Raw genomic sequence first — 12166 nt, 5'->3', positions numbered from 1 at the left:
CTCTGAGCTCCTTGGGCAGTTCCTTTGAGCTCATGATTCTCATTTGATCTGACATGCACTGTGAGCTGTGAGGTCTTATATGGACAGGTGTGTGCCTTTCCAAATCAAGTCCTATCAGTTTAATTAAACACAGCTGGACTCCAATGAAGCAGTAGAACCATCTTAAGGAGGATCCCAAGGAAATTGACAGCATGTGACTTAAATATGAGTGTCTAAGCAAAGGGTCTGAATACTTATGACCATGTGATATTTCAGTTTTTCTTTTTTAATAAATTTGCAAAAATTTCTACATTTCTGTTTTTTTTAAGTCAAGATGGAGTGCAGAGTGTACTTTAATGAGAAAAAAAATGAACTTTTTAGAATTAACCCAATGGCTGCAATGAAACAAAGAGTGAAAAATTTAAAGGGGTCTGAATACTTTCCGTACCCACTGTATATGAATATATATTCTTTGGATTAATGGATATATATATGGATACACTTTCCGTACCCACTGTATATGAATATATATAATATATATTCTTTGGATAAATGGATATATATGGATATACAGTTGAAACCAGAAGTTTACATACACAATATAAAAAGAAGACACATATGCATGTTTTTCTCAATTTCTGACATGAAATCAGAATAAACCTTTTCCATTTTAAGTCAATTAGGATTACCATAATTTGTAATATTTGCCATATGCCAGAATGATGAGACAGAGAGAATGTTTTAAGGGATTTTTATTACTTACTGCAAAGTCAAAAGTTTACATACAGTAAGATTACTATGCCGTTAAACAATTCTGGACTGACCATATGATGATGTCATGTGTTTGGAAGCTTCTGATAGTTTTTTTGGCAACATCTGAGTTAATTAGAGACACACCTGTGCTTGTATTTTAATGCACACCTGAAACACACTGCTTCTTTGCGTAGCATCATGGGAAAGTCAAAAGAAATCAGCCAAGATATCAGAAAGATAACTGTGGACTTGCACAAGTCTGGCTCATCCTTGGGTACAATTGCAAGATACCTGAAGGTGCCTCGTTCATCTGTACAAACAATAATACGCAAGTACAAACAAGATGGAAATGTCCAGCCATCATACCGCTCAGGAAGGAGAGGGGTTCTTTGTCCCAGAGATGAAGGTGCTTTGGTCCAACATGTGCATATCAACCCATGGACAAAAGCAAAAGACCTTGCAAAGATGATGGCGGAAGCTGGTAAGATTGTGTCAATATCCACAATGAAACGAGTACTGTATCAACATGGGCTGAAAGGTAATCTCTGCCAGGAAGAAGCCATTACTCCAAAAGAAATATAAAAAAGCCAGAGTAATGTTTGCAAATGCACACAGGAACAAAGACCTTAATTTTTGGAGACGTGTCCTGTGGTCTGATGAAAGTAAAAGTGAACTTTTTGGGCATAATGACCATCGTTATGTTTGGAGGAAAAAGGGAGAAGCTTGGAAGCCTAAGAATAGCATCCCAACTGTGAAACATGGGAGTGGCAGCATCATGTTGTGGGTTTGTTTAGCTGCAGGAGGGACTGGTGCACTTCACAAAATAGATGGCATCCTGAGAAAAGAAGATTATGTGGCAATACTGAAGCAACAACTCAAGCAATCAGCCAGGAAGTTAAAGCTTGGGTGGAAATAGGTCTTCCAAATGGACAATGACCTGAAGCATACTGCCAAAATGGTAACAAAGTGGCTTAAGGATAACAAAGTCAATGTTTTGGAGCGGCCATCACAAAGCCCTGATCTCAATCTTATTGAAAATTTATTGGCAAAGCTGAAAAGGCAGGTGCGAGCAAGGCGACCTACAAACCTAGATCAGTTACACCAGTTTTGTCAAGAGGAATGGGCCCAAATTCCGACCAACTATTGTGAGAAGCTTGTGGAAGGATATACTAAACGTTTGACCCAAGTCATTCAGTTTAAGGGTAATGGTACCAAATACTAATGAAATGTATGTAAACTTTTGACTTTGTAGTAAGTAATAAAAATGCCTTAAAGCATTCTCTCTGTCTCACTATTCTGGCATTTGGCAAATATTAAAAATTGTGGTAATCCCAATTGACCTAAAACCGGAAAAGTTTATTCTGATTTCATGTCAGATATTGAGAAGAACATGCATATGTGTCTTTTTATATAGTGTATGTAAACTTCTGGTTTCAACTGAATATGCATTGGTATTTCAAAAAAGATCCAAAATAATGACTTAAGGGGAAGCCCCTGTATATATAGCGACTCTAAATACATTTAGAAACAGGAGGACCATGAGTCAAGTGCTGTAGAAAATATAAAAATATGCTTTATTTCATTCTTAATAAGATCACACATAGATAATGCATCAAGACAAATACGAAAAACATGTGGAAAAAGGGGGAGGGGCACAATAACTAATATGGTACAGCAATAAGGGAAGTAAAGTACACTGCCTCGATATATGATCATATACAGGTGCAACTCACTAAATTAGAATATCATTGAAAAGTTAATTTATTTCAGTTCTTCAATACAAAAAGTGAAACTCATCTATTATATAGAGTCATTACAAACAGAGTGATCTATTTCAGGTGTTTATTTCTGTTAATGTTGATGATTATGGCTTACAGCCAATGAAAACACAAAAGTCATTATCTCAGTAAATTAAAATAATTAACAAAAAACATCTGCAAAGGCTTCCTAAGCATTTAAAAAGGTTCCTTAGTCTGTTTCAGTAGGCTCCACAATCATGGAGAGGACTGTTGACTTGACAGATGTCCAGAAGGCAGTCACTGACAAACTCCACAAGGTCCCAGAGTTCCAATTTTCATTTGGAAATCAAGGTCCCAGAGGAATAGTGGAGAGGCATACAATCCAAGCTGCTTGAGGTCTACTGTGAAGTTTCCACAATCAGTGATGGTTTGGGGAGCCATGTCATCTGCTGGTGTAGGTCAACTGTGTTTATCAAGACCAAAGTCAGTGCAGCCGCCTACCAGGAAATTTTAGACCACTTCATGCTTCCCTCTGCCGTCAAGAGGAAGATGAGAGACACCAGACCCAACAATGCAGACGAGCTGAAGGCTGCTATCAAAGCAACCTGGGCTTCCATAACACCTCAGCAGTGCCACAGGCTGATCACCTCCATGCCATGCCACATTGATGCAGTAATTGATGCAAATGGAGCCCCGACCAAGTATTGCGTGCATTTACTGAACATACATTTCAGTAGGCCAACATTTTGGATTTTAAAATAATTTTTCAAGCTGTTGTTATAAAGTATTCTAATTTACTGAGATAATGACTTTTGTGTTTTCATGGGCTGTAAGCCATAATCATCAACATTAACAGAAATAAACACTTGAAATAGATCACTCTGTTTGTAATGACTATATATAATATGAGTTTCACTTTTTGCATTGAAGAACTGAAATAAATTAACTTTTTGATGGTATTCTAAATTAGTGAGATGCACCTGTATATATATTGTCAATAGGGATCAATGACGCTTAACGTAAAAGGGTTTTTCAACTTATTTAATTTTAAAGGGCTCAGACTTGTTAAAAAAAAATAAAAGAAGTAATACTCACTGATCCCCACAATCCCTGTCCCATTTACTTGCCTTTTCTGGTTTCTATTATCTGGTCTTGTCTCAACACACCTGAAATTGGTGGAAATGTCTGCTCCGCCAACGACTAAGTGAACACAGTTTAAAAATACAGGGTGGGCCATTTATATTGATACACCTAAATTAAATGGTAATGGTAAATGGTAATGGTTGGTGATATCAACTTTCTGTTTGTGGCACATTAGTATATGGGAGGGGGAAAACTTTTCCAGATGGTTGGTCATTTTGGATCCAACTTAATTTTTTTCAGTGGGAAGAGGGTCATATGACACAACGGATACTGGAAGCCTGTACTAGCATTTCTTCTGCGGTGTTGCTATCAGTGTGTCAAGAGTGGGAGAAGAGGGTTGCATTGACAATCCAACACAATGGGCAGCACTTTGAACACATTTTATAAGTGGTCATAAACTTGTAAAAAACTCATGAAAGAATAAAGTTATGTTAAAACCAAGCACACCATTGTTTTTCTTATGAAATTCTCAATAAGTTTGATGTGTCACATGACCCTCTTCCCATTGAAAAAAATAAAGTTGACTTCAAAATGGCCGCCATGGTCACCACCCATCTGGAAAAGTTTTCCCCCTCCCATATACTAATGTGCCACAAACAGGAAGTTGAGATCACCAACCATTCCCATTTAATTTAGGTGTATCTGTGATGCTCACAGCCCTCCCTGGGAAATGGGGTTAGTCGGAGCCGGGTTGGTGTAGGGGTAGCACGGGAGGCAGTCGTGGCCTGGACCCGTTCCGTGCCCAGGGCAGTCGCATAAAAATATATGGGCTTTCAAGTAAGAGTTGTATTTTTCGACTACGCCACCTGCGGTTTCCGGTGATAGACACCAGCGCTGATTCAGTCCACTGAGGCCGTTGTTACGGGCAGCTAAGATGGGACGGCTCCCCACAGGCGGAGCAGGCCTCAGGGCCGTGTGAGGAGGAATGGTGGGTGCAGTGCCGCGCAGGAAATAACGAACTGAGATGCTGTATGAAGTCATCCGGGTCTTTACTCACTTGGAATGAACTTTCAGCCGCAAAGCTTCTCTCTGCTACTCACGGCGTACTGCGGCCACCGGGAAGGGGGTTCAACACTTTCCAGGTAGATCAGGAGCACCTGTTGAGACCCCTCTGGTGTGTGTTCCTCTCCTTGGTAAGTTCTCCCACTAAGTCTTCTCCTGACTGTGTGTGGTTAGAACATGGTGTAAGGCCGGGTCCCACTGGATAAACGCAGTGTAAGAGATACAGGTGGCGTAGGCCACTCCGTCTGTATCCCCTGGGATCCACTAAGCCTCCAGGCTTTTCTGACTGAGACGTGAAGTAACAAAGTCAGATATCGGGGGCCGGTCACCCCTCTTGCAGCAGGAATCCCTCTGACTAGGCCAGAGTAAAGAATACAGGTAGCGACTACGCTCCATCCGTATCCCCCTGGGATCCTTTTGCCTGTGGAGCCTATCTCCTCTGCTCCCCTCCAGGCCTTCTTAGGTCAGGACCTTGACCGGGTAGAGACAGTGGTTAACTCTGACCCGCTCCTCGTCTCAAGGCCAGAGTACGAGGACCGTGTATCTTCAGTCGGATGCAGCCTTTTTGTGGGCTCTGGCAGACTACCACAATCAGAGACAAAGACCGCAATCAAGGACGAAGATCACAATCAAAGACCTTGAACCTAAGATGGCCGTAGATTAAATATGAAGGAATAAGTGTTTCCTAAAAGTGTGTTCTCCACCCTCACCCACTACATGGTTCCCCCTATCTTTGGTTCCCGCCCATCTCCTCTATCCCGAACCAGGGCAGCACCCTGGTGCATTTAGGCCCCCTACAGGACAGGAGTGGTGTAGTGTTGAGTGGTGAAGTGGGGTCCTGAGAAATGCTCCATCCTTACCTGGAAGAGGAGATACCACACCTTAAACTGAGGTGCAGTACCCCTGTGGTGACTGAACCCTCAGGGGCGCCACATATCCATATAAATGGCCAACTCTGTAAATTAATTTCCCTGTAAAACCCCATTAAAAGTCACAATCAGTGGAATAGTAGGTATAATTATAATTAGGCAAGGACAATTTTATTAAAAGAAATCCAAAGAAATTATATAACTTTAGAGCGTTAAATCAGACCTTAATCAGACAATAGGACTACAGAAGAATAAAACGCAAGTGCAGATGAAAATGTGTTACAGCACCGAGTAAAGCTAGATTACCAGGATCTGTCTGGTTTCCATCCACAGTTTATTTTTGGAACTGCAGAAAAAGGTTCTGCATGAACCCCATGTAAAGCAATGGGCCCTCTGCTTCCATGTGAAACTGCAATGCACAGGATCCTAATTTCATTTACCTCTTCCATTTGTCTGTTCTAAATGGAGCAGACAGAAAAAACGGAAAGGATAAACCTACATGTGAACAGAGCCTAACAAGTAAAGATATGTTTTTATCAACCATATGTGCAATATTATAGCAATGTGAGAAGAATAGGAAAGTTTGATATTGCCAAGTTTTCTGCTTGACTTTCTACATTCATTTTCTACAATATGGTGTTAAGCACAAAGTCTTGGGAGCAGTAAGCAATATTTTTTGTTTTTCATGTGTTTAGTCATTTGTATTATAGGAAAATAAAAAAGATAGAAATCCCTCCAGACCGTAAAATCTGAACATTTATCGAGAATTTGACTGCAGCAATGTGAAGTGCTGACTTTTAATAAAGTCTCAATTGCTATAGAGCTCGTTCCATGGAAGAATAAAGAATACGTTGGGTATCAAGCAGTATTGATGTGATGGTTCAATGTAATTGGTAAATGAGTCGTCGCAGCTCGTATCCACTACGCACTGCAGTGCAGTAATAAGGAACATACAGTGTCAGGAGACATTATTCCTAATGTGAGCACATATCTCAAACATATTGGTTTCTAATATTTCCAAAGAGAAGTTATTACCTACCCAGCGATATTTTTTCTCCTGAATCAGCAGGCAGCAGGAACACCAACAACGCTAATCCAGATATAAGGACGCAGGGTATCAATAAATTTAATCCATAGTATAAGGTGCGTCTACGCATTGTCACTGTGTATGTCACATCTGGGTACGGCTCCTTACAGCAGTCGTAGTACAATTCATTCCTTTTGCCTGGCACATCTGCAAAAGAAAATATAATGGATTTAATATACTCTAAACAGAATTCTCCATCTTCACTTTTTTTAATCTAAATATATGTTTTATTCTGTATCGATTGGTTTGCTTATATATTTTTATAATGGCTGGAGCTCCATTTTTCTGATATTGAGCATAGAAGCCACTGCTTAGACATATGGAGTTAAATGGGAAGCTTCTATTTGTCTGCAGCTATCACTAATGGGAGCTGAGGAGCTTACGACATACACCATATATTGAACTCAATTATTAAACAGTGTCTAGTTGGCGCCCACACTCGGTATACTATTAACTGCATACAGACATATTTTTATTATTCATTACACAGAGATTTTTAAGCGCTATAAACAGAACTCCTACCACTATAAAGATGAATTTATTGTCATTTCACCTATCTTTACATAACTGAATAGTATAAGCATATCTTAGAGAAATGTTGTTGTTTTTTACACTTAAGAGCCACTTCTCCTCCTTTCGGCATCCTATAATCATCATTCACTCTGAAAAACAGCTAAAACGAATCTGTCAGCAGGTCTTTGCTATCCTATTTGCAAGCAGCATAATGCAGGGGCAGAGACTCTGATTCCAGTGATATATCACTTACTGAGCTGCTTGCTGTCATATCGATAAAATCACTGATTTCTCTGCTGCTGATCTACCAGTTTTCTAAACGCTGAGCTCTGTATAACAAGTCCGCAACACTGATTAGGAGCTTTCTGCCCACAAAAGCTGTCAATCAGTGGCAGGGTTATGCAGAGCTCATGAATATGCTTGACAACTTAGCAGCAGGTTTACTAGTTCACTGATGATAAAACTGTGGTTTTATCAAAACTACACTAAACAGCCCAGTAAGTGACATATTGCTCGAATCATGATTTCTGCCTCTACAGCAGAGGTCTCAAACACACGGCCCATGGGCCACATGCGGCCCCTGATGCTGCTTTATGCGGCCCGCAGGCACAGACCCCTTGACGTTCCCGACCTTGTCCAGGAGGAACCGCCGACAGCAGCGCTGCATTGCCGCGTAGAGACCGTCTCCCAGCACATCAGAGGCCAGCAGCTGATATCTGCGTCCCAGCGCAGCGGCGTATGGCGTCACTGCCATGCGCAGATATCAGCTGCTGGCGTCTGATTGGGCCGCATGTGCACAATGGAACGAAGGACAGGTGAGAGGAATCTTTTCTTTTTCTCTTTTATGTGTGTGAAGAACAGCACAGGGGACAATTCTACAAGATGGGGACCCGGATGGGGCATTACTACCGGATGGGGGACATTACTCCAAGACGAGGAACAGGATGGGGCACATTACTCCAAGATGAGGACCAGGATGGGGCACATTACTGCAAGATGGTGACCACCAGGATGAAGCACATTAGAGCAAGATGGGGACCACCAGGATGGGGCACATTACTATAAGATGGGGACCACTAGGATGGGGCACATTACTACAAGATGGGGACCACCAGGATGGGGCACATTACTGCAAGATGGGGACCACCAGGATGGGGCACATTACTACAAGATGGGGACCACCAGGATGGGGCACATTACTGCAAGATCCGGACCACTAGGATGGGGCATATTACTGCAAGACGAGGACCAGGATGGGGGCACATTACTGCAAGACGGGGACCAGGATGGGGGCACATTACTAGAAGATGGGGACCACCAGGATGGGGCACATTACTCCACGATGAGGACCAGATGGGGGCACATTACTGCAAGATGGGGACCATCAGGATGGGGCACATTACTGCAAGATGGGGACCACCAGGATGGGGCACATTACTACAAGATGGGGACCACCAGGATGGGGCACATTACTGCAAGATGGGGACCACCAGGATGGGGCACATTACTGCAAGATGGGGACCACCAGGATGGGGTACATTACTGCAAGATGGGGACCAGGATGGGGGCACATTACTACAAGATGGGGACCACCAGGATGGGGCACATTACTACAAGGTGGGGACCAGGATGGGGCACATTACTACAAGATGGGGACCACCAGGATGGGGCACATTACTACAAGATGGGGACCACCAGGATGGGACACTTTACAACAAGATGGGGACCACCAGGATGGGGCACATTACTACAAGATTGGGACCACCAGGATGGGGCACATTATTCCACGATGGGGACCACCAGAATGGGGCACATTATTACAAGATTGGGACCACCAGGATGGGGCACATTACTACAAGATTGGGACCACCTAGATGGGGCACATTACTAGATGTTTACCAGAATTACTATATGGTGCTAATTTTAAAACAATATTACTGTATGTGGCCAATTGGGGGAAACAAAATTGTAAAAATCAAAAAATAAATAAAGGATGAAAAAATATTTTGCCGCTAAAAATGCTGTTTTATATATAAACTAAAGTAAACACAGAAAAGTGCATGTTTATTATCGTCACATCCGTAACGACCCAAGCTGTAAATAAAATAAACACAGCAAAAATGTTCAGATGGCATATACAAAAAAAATGGTATCACTAAAAATGGCACTTTTACCTGCAAAGAATGCGGCCCCCCAAATTCAAATTTTTTCCATGTGCGGCCCATATACCCAGCCGAGTTTGAGACCCCTGCTCTACATCATGCTGCTCTCAGATTAGGTGGCAAAAACCTGGTGACAGATTCTCTTTAAAATCTATCTTGCTAAAAAGAAGACAGACTTCCAACTTAAGGATCACTGAGATATTGCTGTTACTTATTGCAGTCTGTAGAGAGTAAAAGTGAGAGAAGAAGGAGAAAGGAGCAGAGTGAAGAAAGGTCGTGATAAAAAACTGCAGCTTTCTAATAAGTAGTTTCTCTTCCCAGTGATGGATTCACAGCTACACTGCTGAATGATGTTTTTAAAGCTGATGCTTTTGAACAGAGATAGGAGAGCAGGAGTGCTTCATGTTTCTGTGTACTGTGTATGGATAACTGTTACGATACTGACGTAGTACTGCTGGAAACCAGTGGCCGAAGGAGCACAAGCAGGAACAGCAAGCGGTAGTAGAAAGTCTTGAAGGTAGCAAGGAGTTGTAGGAAACAATCAATTAATGACTTAGAACAGTCTGGGTAAGAATGTTCAGGAGCTGAAGACTGAAACTAGGCTAATAGTTAGACACAATACTCAAGCAATCAGTGAGAGTTCCATGTGGCTTTAAGTAGGACCAATCAGGAAACAATATGGATTCCATAGATTCAGAATAAGCCATCTTGGTAAAGGGCAATTGCACAAAACAACAGCAGCCTCCAGTGGTAAGGAGTGAAACTGCAGCACAATTATTAAAATGAACAATAGTGGCAACTAGTGGTCAAACTGTAGAAGGGTAACAGGAATCCTGACAATAATATTATAGCAGGTGGTTTCTATGCACTCACTCAGAGACAGCAGAGGATACTCTCTACCATTTGATTAGTTATAAAGTCTGCAGAGGATGGTAAAAACTGTAGGATATAAATCACAGAATGGCCACAAATAGTGTTATTCTTCATATACACACACAACAGCCTATGCTGAAAAGTCCCCTGAAATGACAGATAAACTTTAAAGAGACTCTGTCAGCATAGAAAGACTGTTCAATCAAAGTACAGGTGCTTGGTGCACCATGGCGTGGCCAAACATTTAACTAGACTTTTCCACCTGCTTGTTTTCCATCTATCGCCAACCTTCTCTGGCTCTATGAAGCCATCTATGAATATGTCACATGATATAAACCAGTGGCATCTCCAGATCCCTTTGACTGTAGTAGAACCTGTTGAGTTTTAGTCATGGTGTCAAGAATTTTACCAGTCAAAATAGTTCAAAATGCTGCAGTAGTTTGCAGAATTTTCAGCAGAAGTTCCAATGTAGATGTGAACTTAGTCTTACAAATGCCCTATAGGAGATATTAAATGTGCCCTGTTTGGAGTGGTGAATAGAATCTAAATTAACATTATTAACCAAGGCCCTCACCCAATAATTCTTTACTTAGACTATGATTACATATGATTAACTTTGTTCCTTAAAGCACATCAATATTTTTCAAATAAAAGTTTATTACAAACAATTTGTTAATTTTATAAAGAGAACAGTAATTATGTAATTTGTTTTTTTTTCTGTCAGTTGTTGGACATTATTTAGCTGTTTCCATTGTAAGGTGGCTAAGGGCGTGTAGTCGATTGGAGGTATGTATCACAGAGATGGCTGGTCTCTGTGATGTAACCTGGTATATTTTCTCTAGTGCACGCACGCACTAAGAGGACTAATTGGTGCACCCGGGACAGGGTTACGGGTAGCTGTGATGAGTTGGGTGGGTCTAGCTACCCACATACCTCACCTCTGGATGTGGTTTACAGCCTATATGGAGGCTGTTGTTTGGCACATGGTCTGTGTGTTTGGAGGGAGAAGGAATCCTGTGTGTGGTTGGCTCCAGACCGAGCCAGGATGCTGGACGTTACGCAGCCTGTGTGCCCACAGGAATGACTAAGCAGAGACCTGCTAAGGACACTTTACTTTGTTTGCCTAAACTAAAGGCTATTTGTTTGCTTTTTCTTGCTGGTTGGTTTATGAAGCAATAAACCGACATGGGCTCTTAAAGGAACATGCTCCCTGTTTTCTTCCCATCGCACCCAAGTGAGTAAAACCCCTACAATTGTTGGTAGACGTGCAGGCAGTGTTCCCAGCTGAGACGTGTTACTGCTACATGTAAGACTGCATGCCCTGGGTGAAATCTGTCGCAAGTCAGCAAGCATTGCCAGACAAAATGAAGGATCTGCTGAAACACCTAGTTCAGTCGCAGCAGCAGGAGACCAACAGGCTGTTGTTACAGCAGATCCAGCAGCACCAGCAGGAACAACGGCAGCAGATGCAGCTTCTGGCAACCGCCATCAGGGCAGGACGAGCGCCCCAACCCCAAGTCTGGCTGATAACATCTACGTCCGGAAGGCGGTAAGACGGGCTTTGCAGAAAATGACCCCGGGAGATGACATTGAGGCCTTCCTGACCGTGTTTGAAAGGGTCGCCGAGAGGGAGAAACTTCCGTGAGAGCAGTGGGCAGAGGTACTGGTGCCATACTTGATGGGAGAGCCTGAGAAGGAGTACTATGATTTACCTTTGCAGGATGCCAAAGAGTATGGCAAGCAAAAAACTGAGATTCACAGTGGGTTCACTGCTGGGTGTATCAACGGGACAAACCACCTCGCTCCCAAATGTTTGACCTGTTGCACCTGGTCCAGAAGTGGCTGCAGCCGGAGTCTGCGCAGATGGTAGAGTGGGTGGTGATGGACCGGTTTGTGCACGCCCTACCTAGGCCCATACAGACTTGGTTTGCCCAGGGTGATCCACGGAATGTGGATGAACTGGTAGGACTGGTCGAGAGATACCAGGGGGTTGAAGATTCTTTGGGAAAGCAGCCCACTCCATACTGGGGGTCCCAGCAGGGGGCG

General features: G+C 42.5%; 1 protein-coding gene across 1 annotated transcript in view; it reads right to left on the bottom strand.

Moving 5' to 3' along the window:
* Positions 1 to 12166, bottom strand: part of LOC141171354 (neuronal acetylcholine receptor subunit alpha-7-like) — a 645132-nt gene that overhangs the window by 248434 nt on the left and 384532 nt on the right. The window contains exon 7 of the mRNA XM_073655206.1: positions 6525 to 6719. Within this exon, the coding sequence (XP_073511307.1) occupies positions 6525 to 6719 (195 nt within the window). The remainder of the gene's footprint in view (positions 1 to 6524; positions 6720 to 12166) is intronic.

This window comes from Phyllobates terribilis, unplaced genomic scaffold (genome assembly GCF_046119375.1).
Source record: "Phyllobates terribilis strain yellow unplaced genomic scaffold, ASM4611937v1 Scaffold_1__5_contigs__length_1240528914, whole genome shotgun sequence".
NCBI classification, from domain to species: Eukaryota; Metazoa; Chordata; class Amphibia; order Anura; family Dendrobatidae; genus Phyllobates; species Phyllobates terribilis.
The sequence above is the reverse complement of the archived record's forward strand: the minus strand, read 5'-3'. Positions and strand labels throughout refer to the sequence as shown.